The 14093-nt window shown below is 40.2% G+C and overlaps 2 protein-coding genes across 11 annotated transcripts in view; both read right to left on the bottom strand.

Moving 5' to 3' along the window:
• plxnc1 (plexin C1) overlaps positions 1–14093 on the bottom strand; it is a 72610-nt gene that overhangs the window by 33582 nt on the left and 24935 nt on the right. Inside the window, exons 1-10 of one of the 10 annotated variants that reach the window (XM_049474288.1) lie at positions 9980–11071; positions 9727–9852; positions 5611–5745; positions 2248–2345; positions 1886–1991; positions 1640–1790; positions 1084–1177; positions 592–679; positions 473–508; positions 103–233 (exon numbers count right to left, since the gene is read on the bottom strand). The exons of 3 other annotated variants lie outside the window; for them this stretch is intronic. In XM_049474288.1, the coding sequence (XP_049330245.1) occupies positions 103–233; positions 473–508; positions 592–679; positions 1084–1177; positions 1640–1790; positions 1886–1991; positions 2248–2345; positions 5611–5745; positions 9727–9852; positions 9980–10912 (1898 nt within the window). In that variant the 5' untranslated portion in view covers positions 10913–11071. Of the gene's footprint in view, positions 1–102; positions 234–472; positions 509–591; positions 680–1083; positions 1178–1639; positions 1791–1885; positions 1992–2247; positions 2346–5610; positions 5746–9726; positions 9853–9979; positions 11072–14093 lie in introns of those variants that run through there. 6 more of the 10 variants (XM_049474287.1, XM_049474286.1, XM_049474285.1 and 3 more) reach the window with 6 other exon arrangements.
• On the bottom strand, positions 6650–9642 carry LOC125798967 (uncharacterized). The gene is made up of 2 exons (XM_049474299.1): positions 8991–9642; positions 6650–8671 (listed from the first exon to the last, which is right to left on the bottom strand). The coding sequence occupies exons 1-2, from the start codon at positions 9160–9162 to the stop codon at positions 7746–7748; spliced, it is 1098 nt and encodes a 365-aa protein (XP_049330256.1). The 5' UTR covers positions 9163–9642; the 3' UTR covers positions 6650–7745.

Genomic DNA, 14093 nt, shown 5'->3' with positions numbered 1-14093 from the left:
CTGACAATGAAACAGCAGAAACACAGACAATGAAACACATCATGTATACAATCATGTACTGTACATACACACTCACACTACTCACACTTTAGTGACACTCACTCTGTAACAGTGCACTCCATGAACCCCTGGAAGCGAATTTTCTCCACCAGCCTCAGATTTTTACCTTTAATCACAGCATTGTTTCTCCCATGAAAAGATACAAGACTGGGCTCCAAAGAAGTGATCTTTGGCTAAAACAAAGAATAAATAAATGAAAAACTTGGCATTACCTCTAAAAACCACCCTGTATATTACAATACAATATATGATACATTAAACACAACAGAAGCTGGTGTCTAAAGCATTACTGTGATGCATAAATAAAAAAAGAAAAAAAATCATCTGCAGTTCCTTTTTTAAACTGTCTAATTCCCCATTACAGATCTTATTTCCACTAATACAGTGTGTGACAGTTCTATAGGTCACTTACTGCATTCTCTCCAGAAGATAATCCTTGACATGCATCCTACAGAGGGGGAGAGTGAAAAATGGTCTAAAACAGTTCACATAATTTTATTGATTTGCTAAAAAAAAATTAAGTCAACAAACATTGAAGGTGAGATTGCTGTCAGAGCCAGAAATCCAGTTGCACTTCTTATTACTGTAATCACAGCCTGCAGAGACACACGCTACACACCTGCAAAAAAACATTGTTCAATATGAATACATTGCATGATTTCACCAACAAGATCCTTCCTGGTTTAGGTTTTGAAAGAATTATTCTAAGCAGAAGTAGAACAGTTACACAGAAACAGTACTGGTGAAGATATTGCTGTTTGTATGCTTAAATTGTTACATAGTTATATAGTTTTCATTGTAAAGTTCAAAGAATAATCCTTTATATCAGCCTATACTTCAAATCTTCAGTTTTAAATGAGCCTTTTCAACAAAAAACATATATACATGTCAACAATTTCTCCTTTTTTGGAGAAATCAGTTATTGTTAATATAAGATATACTGTATTTACAATTAAATCTATTTAATCAACGGTTTATACAGGTAGCAAAGAGCACAGAACTAGTAATGTAAAAATATCTTACTGAGCATATGGTGAATGTTCTGTAATATTTGGGCAGCTCCTCAGTTTCAGACTCTCAGTGAGTATCTGATTTCCAATAGAGACAGTAGCTGTAACTGAACAGACAGAAAACACTGCTATAATAACTGAACAAGGCTTATAGTTGAGTTAGCATGCTTTGTGGTTCACCCCACATCTCTGTTTTAATAATTGTGACACCAGTGATTTGAAACAGTTAAAAGGAGCACCTACACATTTCACACCAGGACTCTCTGTGGGAGGCTAGAGGGAGATGCCACCCAATGTATATTTAATAAATGGCCAGGGAAATTTAAAACATTTTTTTTCACTTATTGTTCTAGGTATGTACAGTTTAACTCAGAGCCGGGAAGTGCATTTTTTCTTTTGTTATATGCTATTGCTATATGCCCCCGCCCCTGTGATTCTAGCTAGCACAGCATTGTTGTATGTGTTTTTTAGCACAGAATATTGTATGTATTTTGTCATTTGTAATATCTACCTGGTTGAAATATTTAACCTGACACATTGTTCCACAGCATACATGGAAATAAACTTACCATTAGCAGGTAGACGCTTACTGGAGAAACTGCAGGAGCAGCTGGGGAAGACTGCAGTTGAGTGGCACAAATTCCTATCTCCTACCTTGAAGGTGCAGGTAAAGGTAGGATTATGTGTGCCTTTCGAATTCAAATGGAGCTTTAGAGTGACCTTTTCGAGAGAAAAAAAATATAGTTCAAGATATCAACACAACCTATTCTATAAATATTTTTATAACCCCTTTCACCCCCGAAAAAATATTTTACGTTTGTGGATCTTTCTCTTGTGTGAAATGTGATCAGGTTTTTCTGAAAAGAATCTTCAGGAATGGAGATCCAAGAAGAGTCTGAACACTCATCATTGGTGGAGCACCTATAGTGACAAATGATAGTTTGTCAAATGTCAAATGATATGGTGGGTATGCTTTAATGCACTGAGATATTTTAGAATATAATTCATGTAAGATGCACACAATAGGGCATATCCATGTAGTATTTTACGTAATGTGATTTGAAGAATAAGGAATAAATGAGTTAATGAGTTCAGAACACGATTAATTGTCTCTCCTAATAAATCAGTAATTCAGTGTTGAATATAAGAGATAAGCAGGAATTGATGAGAAACTTACATGCTTGTTGACACACACCACCCACACAAAGGGTCTTGTGAGGCCATGCAGTCTCTCAAGGTTTTATACACATCACACGTCACTGCAACCCGCCTTATCTACAAAACACACACAAATAAAACAATATATATTAGAATAATGTGTATATTAGAAGCCATTAAGTTACTACAATTGTTATGGTAACATTATTACGAGTTACACATTACTCGCTACTTATTATTACTTATTAACAATTAACAGGCATCATAAAGAGTTAATCTATGACAACATCTCTAAGATATTTAATACAGTCAAATAACTTCTTTTCACCAAAAACCATTGCACTTTTACTGGTTCACTTGACACTGAATCCAATTTATGATCCTGAATTTTACAATCTGATACGTGTACGCAACACAATACTTGTACTTTTACTTTTAGTATTGTATGGAGCCCGGGATCTAGTGAACGAAATAGCAGTTCATGCTCACGTTTTCTTTAATTTGTGTAATTCGAGTGAACGATTTCTGTAATTCGTGCTCAGGCTTTCTGTAATTCTAGTGAAGGTTTTTTAATGCGCACTAAGACAAGAAGCTCAGAGGGAAAGGATCATTTTTCTCTCTTGATCTGTTACAGGGGCATACCTGTCAAGTTTTGGACTTAAAAATATGGGATTTTTTCCGCCGCCCCAACAGCCCAAACGAGGGGAAATATATATATATATATATATATATATATATATATATATATATATATATATATATATATATTTTTTTTTTTTTTTTTTTTTTTTTTTTTATATATTTTTTTTTTATTTAATAGATTTAAAATTGAAATTGAAGGGTGCACAAATTTACAAAAAGGACATGGATCAGATATATTCCATAAGTAAATAATAGTCCTAAGGGGCCTACACAATTAATAATCTTTCATTAATACTTCTTTCTATCGTTCAGTCCACTCCTGATCAGTTCAGTTAATTTCAGCCCTCTCCACATTTTCTCTCTCTCCAGCTCAACCATCTCTTCTACCCCTTCTAAATAATACATTACATTACATTATAATACATTACCACAATACTTGAGATTTAAACAAATTCTAACAAACCCTAAAACTAGCCCTGAACTAATAGAGTTTGGAAATGATAGTTATTGGCTGATCAGGCACATCAGGGCAGGGCATTATATATATATGTAGATTTTTCTCAAACCCTGAATATCTATCTAGCTAATTCTAAAGTTAAGCTAACTGAGTCACAAGCTGTATTTTATTAAACACACAGTGGGTTTAATTTATGTTTTGATTCAGAGAAGAGTCTTTTTAACCAGCTATCAGAAACAATCTCATCACAGTTTACATGGTTGATTACCTTTCTTTTAGAAAAATCTCCGTATATCCAGATTAGTTTTAACGACAGCTGCTCCGACTAGCTGCCTGAACTCACAGCGAGGGGAGGGGCGGGGCTTCCCGCACACTAAACTGCGCTCCGCAAAACCAGCTAGCTGATTGGCTGTTTCTCCTGAAAGGCGGGACTTCCTCCTTGAACCGGCACCACGATTGGTTAAGAGACACACAGCGGTCAGTGCATTGTCGCCTGTGGCCTATATATTTTTTTAGCTAGTATAATACGGGAAATTTACGGGAAAATACTAATACGGGAGGAGGGCGGGAAAGAGGAGTAAAATACGGTAGTTTCCCGGCCAAAACGGGAGACTTGACAGGTATGTACAGGGGTGGGGGAGAGTTGATCGTGACGTCGGTTCCCCGGCCGCGAGACACCTGCCGCGCGCGCAGTTCTTCACAGAGCTTATTTACCAACAATATAGACAAATACAGTCAATTCCAGTCTATGAATAAAGGAAACAAACATTTTACTGATGCAGGATAACTGTGTGTTATTAAACCAGATCAAAACGAAGTTATGATGCAATGTGGAACTGTTTTTTAATTTCTTATTTTCAACAATAATATAACGTAAAGAAGTATAATTTTATAAAAATACAGCTATAAGACCAAATGTACACTGTAAAAGGAAATAAAGATAATACAAAATGAATGCAATGTGTGATAGTTGTCTATGAATGGCTCATATAAGAGCTGCTTTAAATATGTAACACTATATAAAATCAAAATAGCTGGTCTAAAATACTATTAATACAATGTTTTAAGATATTTAGTAAATGGCCATTTCATATAATAATTTGGATCAATTTGATCATTTATTCCAATATGTTTCCTAAAATTATTCTGTTTCTATATCTGATAAAATTTCCTGAATATCTGCATATTGTCAAATCACAGTGTCCTGCCCAGAAACATACCACAAGCTTCAAATAAAAATATATAATAATTATAAACTTGTTAAAGGTATATTTTCTGAATCACGTGTTTATTTTTTTTGTACAAATTATTAAAATATAGAGGAAATCTATCATAAAAGTAATAATGATGTAACTAAATTTAAGAAGGTGTGCATTTCCTGGGAGGCTGGCTGAATGTTATTGAAAAAGTAATAAGTTGCACATTGCATTATAACTTTGTTTTGATCTGGTTTTAATAACACACAGTTATTCTGCATTAGTAAAATATTTGTTTCCTTTATTCATGACTTGAATTAACTGTATTTGTCTACATTGTTGGTAAATAAGCTCTGTGAAGAACTGCGCGCGCGGCAGGTGTCTCGCGGCGTGGGAACCGACTCCATGGTCAACTCTCCCCCACGCGCTGTGGAGATTCCGCCACCACGGCAAAATCTGCACACTGTACATCTAACTGTAACACTAGTGCATTATTGTCAGAAGAGGTTATAAAGGTACATAACTGATTATCTTCACCGCACCCCTGTAACAGATCAAGAGAGAAAAATTATCCTTTCCCTCCGAGCTTCTTGTCTTAGTGCGCATAAAAATCATTCACTCAAATTACAGAAATCGTGAGCACGAATTACAGAAATCGTTCACTCGAATTACAGAAATCGTTAGCACGAATTAAAGAAATCATGAGCACGAATTGCAAATCGTTCACTCGAATTTAAGAAAACGTGAGCACAAACTGCTATATCGTTCACTCGATTTAATTATTTTTTTATCCACGGCCCCCTTATGGGCTCCGAATATATTTGAGTATTTAGAATATTAGAATATATTTTAGAATAAACTACTTACAATACTTAAGTACAAAACAAAATGAATACTTTAATACATTTACTTAAGTATGATGCTTAAAGAACTCTACTCAAGTCACTTTTTTGACAGACTACTTGTACTTTTACTGGATGTCTGGATGTCTACTACTTTATACATGTATGGTTATGACACTAGATGGTGAATTGGCAAAATCACTGTACAGAAGCTCGATTCTTTTATAAAAAATATAAAAGCTCACTTGATTTTTCAAAGCTATGTAGATGTGTTTACGATCCACTTGGTCAAACTGCATTCTGGAAAACACCATCCTATCGTCATCAGATTTATACAGCACTGTCACACAGCTAGATGTCATATCCTTATCCAGCACCATCTGCAGAGACAGAAATATATTATGTAGTAATTATCTATAGAGTACATTTTGTCCCAAAAGTTTTACACAACTTAAAAATAAATATGTTTGTGGCAAATTCAAAAAAGAAATATATTTATATATAGCAAATACATATGTTTATGTATACTTGGTTACATTATTATTCTTTGCATTTATTATTTGAAAATGATTTCAGTCGAGATTTTGCCAGTCTTCACTTTTATGTTTGGGTTTTTGTGAATTTTCTGTGGATTTTTCTGCTAAAGACTTTTGTTTCTAGAATATCTCGTTTGCTTCTTGCTTCAGTTTTTTGCTTCTGAGTTTTGGCACAGTTTTCCATTGGTCAGCTGGTTTTGGACTGACTGCTGGTACCCTAAACCTTTGTCTGAGACTGACCACGCCCTCCCCGCCAGCTTCCAACTTCTTCCAAACATGGGAGTGAACAGGTTCCAGTGCACAACAGCAGCAGAAAAATGTTTAATTAAATTTCAAAGAAATGTTAATATTTCGTCGCTGTCCTATAAAAACTCAATTTTTGCCGATTTACAGTAGTTTACCACATAATTTGAACAGACAAACTGTCCCTTACACTGTGACAAAACGTCTTGATGAACGGGCCAATAGAAACTCTTCAAAATGACCTGAAATAAATCCTTTTTACATTGACTTCCATTGAAAGTTTACAAGGTTTGTTCTCTCTCCTGTAAAACTGCTGTTTTGAAGATAAGGGTTTTTCATTGGACAGCGACAATTTATTCTCTAAGCAAGTGTTTCACTCCATTAAAAAAGCTCACGTTAGCCTGGTGCTAAATATCCATGGGCAAATTAGGTAACTAGCTAACTCACTGACTTGGTAACTCACTGACGCCCAAGCTTACTGTTACGAAGGAGGGAGGGATGGAAGTAAGTGCAATATATTATTTATTAAACAAACAAGATAAAATAAAACAGTAAACAAAACACGGGTAACGCAAAAAACTTACAAAGAACAAGGCTAGGACAAATCCAACTAAGAAACTCAGACTAAGAAACTAAGACTAGGATACATATGGCAGCACGGATACATACGGACTAAGGATACAAAAGATACAAAGATACAAAAGATACAAAGATACAAAAGATACAAAAGACTCGACACTGAACATTCTAACAGAGGGGCTTAAATACAAGAGGAGAGTGAGAAACACCTGGGCTTGGATGACGAGGGGGCGGGGTAACAGACAGGACACAGGTGAGAACACTAACTGGGGCGGAGCTAGGGTGGAGACAGGTACAAAACACAACAATAGCACATGGCTGGGAAACATGACAGGTAAACAGAGGGGCAGGATCACAAGAGACAAAATAAGGGAGAAACAGAAGACAGACATGGGCTAAGGTGTAACATAACCCCCCCTCAACGGCGCCACTACCAGAGGTGCCGAGAGAGAGGGAACAGGGACTGGACAGGGGACACGAACGGAGACTGGACAGAGGACTGGACAGGGAATGGAAACTGGACAGGAGACGGAGACCGGGCAGGGAACTTGACATGGGACAGAGACTGGAATGTAGACTGGACAGGAGACAGAGACTGGACAGGGGACGGAGACTGGGACTGGACAGGGGACCGAACAGGAGACGGAGACTGGACAGGGAACGGAGACTGGGACTGGACAGGGGACCGAACAGGAGACGGAGACTGGACAGGGAACAGAGACTGGGACTGGACAGGGGACCGAACAGGAAACGGAGACTGGACAGGGAACGGAGACTGGGACTGGACAGGGGACAGGACACAGGGCTGGACAGGAGGCTGGACACGGGGCTGAGACTGGACAGGGGGCTGGACAAAACTGGACAGGGGAACTGGAACAAATACATTTACAGGGACGGACACAAACACAGTGACGGGGACAGGAACAGAAACAGAGACTGAGATGGGTACAGGGACACAAACTGAGACAGGGACCGAAACAGGGAGAGACACAGGGACCAGAAACACAGGAGGGTGCCCAGGACTAACAAAAGTCTGTGAGGACAGCCTGGGCACAGTACTGGGGCAAAGTCAGGAGGCCTCGGGGCAGGCCTGGAAACACGGGGCTTGGGACCAAACATTGTTCTGGGAGTTGGCTTCGGGGTGTACAAAGTTCTAGGAGTGGGCACAGGATCAGAGACGGCCGGAGCCGTGAGCACAGGGTCAAAGGCAGTGGGTACCACGTGGGTGGCAGGCACTGCTGGTGCTGGAGCTGAGGCTGTAGCAGCGGGAGCTGCTGGTGCTGGAGCTGAGGCTGTAGCAGCGGGAGCTGCTGGTGCTGGAGCTGGGGCAGTAGGAGCTGCTGGTGCTGGAGCTGGGGCAGCGGGTGCTGCTGGTGCTTGAGCTGGGGCAGCGGGTGCAGCTTGAGCAGGTGCTGCGGGTGCAGCTTGAGCAGGCGCGGCGGGTGCAGCTTGAGCAGGCGCGGCGGGTGCAGCTTGAGCAGGCGCGGCGGGTGCAGCTTGAGCAGGCGCGGCGGGTCTAGGAGCTCGTGACCTGGGAGTAGGCACAGGAGCAGAGGCGGGTGGCCCAGGCACATGAACTGGGGTGGCAGCGGGCACAGAGTCAGAGGCGGCCGGAGCCGCGGGCACAGAGTCAGAGGCAGCCGGAGCCGCGGGCACAGAGCCGCGGGCAGCGCTGATACAGAGGCGGCCGGAGCCGCGGGCAGCGCTGATACAGAAGCGGCCGGAGCCGCGGACAGCACTGATACAGAGGCGGTGGGTCCTGCTGGCGTGAGCGCGGCAGGCACCGCTGACGTGGAGGCCGCTGCCACCGCGGGCTTGGAAGCGGCTGGCACCGCTGGCGAAGAAGCCTCTTCAGCGGGAGCTGAGAGTGCGGCTGCCGCCAAGACCCGGACTGGAGCCGCAGATTCAGCAGTGGGCGAGGCTGTGGAAACCGGACCGGAGCTAGCTTCTGGAACAAGAGACAAAATAAGGGAGAAACAGAAGACAGACATGGGCTAAGGTGTAACACTTACTGATAGGTGACTCAGTGGTTCACTGACTTGGTAACTAGATAACTCACTATTTCACTGACTAGGTAACTCACTAGTTTACTGACTAGGTAACTAGCTAACTCACTAGCACACTGACTAGTTAACTATCATACTTTGCACATGAATATTAAGCACACCTAGCGAATAAAGAATAGAGAATAAATATAACATTAAACATAACATTTGTATGAAATTTAACTGGAAAAAGTATCTGCTGCTGCTGTTGTGCATTGAAACCTGTTTGCTCCTCTTGTTTGGAAGAACGTTTGAAGCTGTCGGGGTGGGCGTGGTCAGTCTCAGTGGAGGGTTCAGGGTACCAGCAGTCAGTCCAAAACCAGCTGACCAACGGAGATTCAAGGGAAACGCCTTTTTCTAAGCCCCTCCCACCAGAGAAAACTGAACAGAACATAAATATCCCAAAAAAATCCACAGAAAATTCACAAACACAAAATTAAAGGAAAAAAGACTGGCAAAATCCAAACTGAAATAGTTTTCAAATAACTGCAAAGGATAACAAGTATAAAAAAAAATTGCTATTTATTTTTTCTCTTTTGAATTTGCAACTTACAATTTCTCCTTTTGATTGCGAATTTTATTTTTTTGTGTAAAACCTTTGGCACAAAATTCACTCCATAAATATCTGGCAACTAGTGAAAACATTAAATTAACAAAGCAAACGTTTACTCAGCTAAAATAAAAGTAGACATTTATTTGTGTTACTTGCATTTGGCAGATCCCTGTACCCAGTGTATTATGCACTGAAAATACTTTTAAGAAAGTGTGTTTTACAAGAACTACGACAAGAAGTGTCAGTTTAGAATGAAATAAGTGACCTCAAAATCATGATATCGTAAAGATACTGCTACACAGTGAAGCATGCTTTGCTACTTTTCTGTCCATAAAGAGTAAGAAAAGGGTGAACTTTGTAACTTTATTTTGTTTAGGTTGAGTGATAGTGGATTTAAAGACAGACCTTCATTAGTTGTCCATTTCTAGTTCCGATGTAAATCACAATCCAGGATCCTTTCTTCTCTGCCGCTACAGATGTCATTGAAGTGTGATTTAACACCACAGCACGAGGAGTCAAAACAGCATCTCCCTTTTTCAAAGACAAAAACATCATGACGTAAAATAATGTCACATTTTATCCATTTATTGCGATTCTACAATTCTATTATAATATTATAAATATTTATATATATATATTGGAGTAATTTGTTGCTGACCATAGTTTTGCACGCTGGTGAACAGGAGAATTGTGAAGGCACTTGGTTAGGGATTTGGCTAAAATCGTAAATCGCCAATACAGTGTTCTCTGGGTCTTCATGCGCAGTAAAAACTCCCACCCAGTAAAAAGGAGATCCAGAGGAGTTAACGCCGGAGGACGACAGAAGTCTCCGACGGGGTTTATCATCACAGCACTGTAACTCTGATCCTTGGAGAGATTTGATCATATCTGATTTACTGTTGCTGTTCTCCATCTTTAACACTATCACTGCTGGAGCTGTTAAAGACTGATTATTCACCAGCAGGTACGAGTGAGAGGAAGAAGATGTCTGGAAGCCGTCAACCCATTCAACATCACCACTTAGAAAAATGTTGGTATCGGTTGATTCGGATTGTGTTTTAGAAAAGATGCCTCCGTGTTGAGAGTGCAGAGTATTCCACAGTGTTACACCTCCATTGTGTGCACACTTATGTTGAGGGTTCTGAATAACCGTGTCTTCCTTTTTTCTGGCAACCAGCATATATGTACCTGTTTCTGTCTCTCCTTGATTAAAATCTACTAAAAAAGCAACAGAAGATTCGTCCACAAACGGTCCAGCCAAAACGTTCTCCCAGTAGATACTTGTGGATATATTGTTGGAATCGAGAACTTCACAGTAGCCACATCCAAAAGTTCCGCAGGTGATCAGGGTCTTATTCGTGTGGAAAGGCAGTAAAATAGTAACTGTGTTTGGGTGTGTGAGGTTAGAGATGTCTCTGCTTTCCTCCACTACTAGATCGTGCTTCATCTGGATGATATGAGAGTCGGTCACAACAAACACTTTCCCGTTTCCAACAGCAAAGTTCCTGATATCTCCATTAAAGTTGTTCTCCGTTAACGAGTAAACTCCGACTTTAAAGAACAGAAGAATCAATACCAAAACCGTCTTCATTCTGCCTGAATCCAGTCTCAAACGCAGAGAGAGAGAGAGTCCGTCTGATCTGCATGTGGAGCTGAGAGAAGATGATCACAGTGTCATCAGAGCTGTCTGTGCTAAAAGTGGATGAAAGTCAGGACTTCCGTGTTATGTGAGTGTGCAGCGCATCTTCAGTCATCACCAGTGGTCAGATTAAAGTGTGCAGCTGTTAAGATCTTCATTAAACACGATGATGATCATTTAGTGTTCTTCTAAAGTAACTGTTGTCTTTTTAGACTGCAGATTTTCCAGATAATTAAAGGTGCATCACTGAAGCCTTGTACAGTTATCCTTAATAATTGTATGGCGGTGTTGATAAAATTCATGACTTTTGTAACTGATTTTATACGACACACTGCTGCACCCTTGTGGTGCCACTCAAGCAATGTTTATAGCTTTTATACTACCGGGTATTATTTGGTTATGTATGACTAAGCTAATGTAACGGGTGTAAAAAAGATTCCTAAAATATTGATTGATTTATTTATTTTTTATTTTATTTTATTTTATTGCATATAAATCTGCATCATGATAAATAGTTCATAGTTTTCGTTCACAAATGTTCAAAAATGTCAAGGCAGAAAAAAAAGAGAAATGTTAAAAACATTTAAAAACGGCGCTGCCCCTTTAAGAGAAGTGCGGGTAAAAAGAGCAGGGTCTCCGTTCCCTCCTACGGAGCCCGGGAGGGGCCGTGTATAAAAAAAAAAATAATTAAATCGAGTGAACGATATAGCAATTCGTGCTCACAATTTCTTTAATTCGTTCTCACGACTTCTGTAATTCGAGTGAATGATTTTTATGCGCAATAAAACAAGAAGCTCGGAGGGAAAGGATCATTTTTCTCTCTTGATCTGTTACAGGGGTGCAGTGAAGATAATCAGTTATGTACCTTTATAACCTCTTCTGATAATAATGCACTAGTGTTACAGTTAGATGTACAGTGTGCAGATTTTGCCGTGGTGGCGGAATCTCCACAGCGCGTGGGGGAGAGTTGACCATGGAGTCGGTTCCCACGCCGCGAGACACCTGCCGCGCGCGCAGTTCTTCACGGAGCTTATTTACCAACAATATAGACAAATACAGTTAATTCCAGTCATGAATAAAGGAAACAAACATTTTACTGATGCAGGATAACTGTGTTATTAAAACCAGATTAAAACGAAGTTATGATGCAATGTGGAAATTCATTTCTCAATAACATTCAGCCAGCCTCCAAGGAAATGCACCCCTTCTTAAATCTGGTTACATCATTATTACATTTTTGATAGATTTAATCTATATTTTAGACTTGTATCAAAAAACAAACAAACACAGAACTCAGAAAATATAGCTTTAACAATTTTTTAATTATTATAGTTTTTTATTTGAAGCTTGTGGCGTGTTTAGGACACTGTGATTTGACAATAAGCAGATATGCAGGCTATTTTATTAGATATAGAAACAGAATAATTTTAGGAAACATATTGGAATAAATTACACCGCACAACATTTTTTTTGCTTCTTGAACACTGTTAGGTGTTTCTTATAGATTTTTGGGTGCTGATCACCAACATCACACCAAAATTTACGTATCACGTACCATTTACTAAATATCTTAAAACATTGTATTAATAGTATTTTAGACCAGCTATTTTGTATTTTATATAGTGTTACATATTTAAAGCAGCTCTTATATGAGCCATTCATAGACAACTGTCACACATTGCATTAATTTTGTATTATTTCATTAACTTTTACAGTATACATTCGTATAGCTGTATATTTATACAATTATACTTCTTTACGTTATATGTGTTGGAAATAAAAAATTAAACAGTTCCACGTTGCATTATAACGTTTTGTTCTGGTTTCAATAACACACAGTTATCCTGCATAAGTAAAATGTTTGTTTCCTTTATTCATAGACTGGAATTGACTGTATTTGTCTATATTGTTGGTAAGCTCCGTGAAGAACTGTGCGCGGCAGGTGTCTCGCGGCGTGGGAACCGACTCCATGGTCAACTCTCGCCCAAGCAATTCACTGCAGATCCGAGCTCCTGAACCTGAGCTCTTCAGTTTTTTAATTACACATTTACAATATACCTTCTTCAGACATTCCCGCTGGTGCTCATGCCTTTTATTAGTCTAATATTTATGCTGTTCAATGTATTTTAAATAAAATTAATAGTAGTAGGGACGCCCCCTGTGCATGAATTTTATTAATTAATAGTGTGTTTCTTTTTAGGCTACGTTTGGTAAATGGTAGTGTTGTAGAAAAGAAAATGAAAGATGGGTCCACACCCACCCCTCATCCGGGGTACAACTCCCCTACGTGTTCGTTTGATAGAGAGTCACAGACAGGTGGAGTGAAGTTGAAAGCAAACCAAGTATTTATTACAAAGTACTGAATATTCAGGAGAACCCACACATGAAAGACCGTCTAACAGCCGTCCCAGTATAAGTTCTGACCCCCTCTGATCTGACTCCATGTTTTATATGTTTGATGCTTTATAAGATGGCGGCGCGTGCACACGCTGCGGCTTCTCGCTCTCCCGAGGATACAGAGCTTTCGTGTTTTTTGTCCTGTTTTTGTACGTCTTTGTCGTGCGTTCACGTCCTGAAACGCACCTACAGCCGTGAGTTTCTGCTGGAAGAAACTCACTTTTGGATTTAAACCGCGATCTCCGAGAAGAGCTGCGAGCCTGCGGCGTGCTCCGGACACCCGCACCCCCACCGACCCCCACCGCTGCAGCTCGCCCACAATGGAAGCGCCACAGGCGGCGGGAGAGACGGCAGAAGCGCGGTAAGCGGGGAGGTATCCGAGCGAGGCTAGCAGCTAGCCCACACAAGCCAGCTATCCCCACCATGCTTTTGGCGAATGTAAGATCGTTGGACAATAAACTGGACTACATCCGCTTACTTCAGTCAACTCAGAAGACCGTGAGAGACTGTTGTGTTTATATTTTCACGGAAACTTGGCTCAACAACAGCGTCCCGGACCATGCCGTTCAGCTGGAGAGGCTAACATGCTATCGGGCGGACCGCGCGCTAGCTGACGGAGGTAAGAGCCGCGGCGGCGGACTCTGTGTTTACATCAGCGATGCTTGGTGTCGGAACGTTGTTGTGGTCTGTAAACACTGCTCACCGGTAGTGGAACTGATGATTATCAAATGCCGTC

Source organism: Astyanax mexicanus, chromosome 2 (genome assembly GCF_023375975.1).
Source record: "Astyanax mexicanus isolate ESR-SI-001 chromosome 2, AstMex3_surface, whole genome shotgun sequence".
NCBI classification, from domain to species: Eukaryota; Metazoa; Chordata; class Actinopteri; order Characiformes; family Acestrorhamphidae; genus Astyanax; species Astyanax mexicanus.
Note: the sequence above shows the minus strand (reverse complement) of the source record. Positions and strands in the feature narration are given on the sequence as shown.

What these genes read in the sequence shown, in the direction of transcription:
- LOC125798967 (XM_049474299.1), bottom strand. Translation starts at nt 9,162, where the DNA reads ATGTTCTGTTCAGTTTTCTCTGGTGGGAGGGGCTTAGAAAAAGGCGTT. An exon ending in CAAACAAGAGGAGCAAACAG is followed by an intron (nt 8,672 to 8,990) that starts GTTTCAATGCAC and finishes CTCTTGTTCCAG; the next exon opens with AAGCTAGCTCCGGTCCGGTT.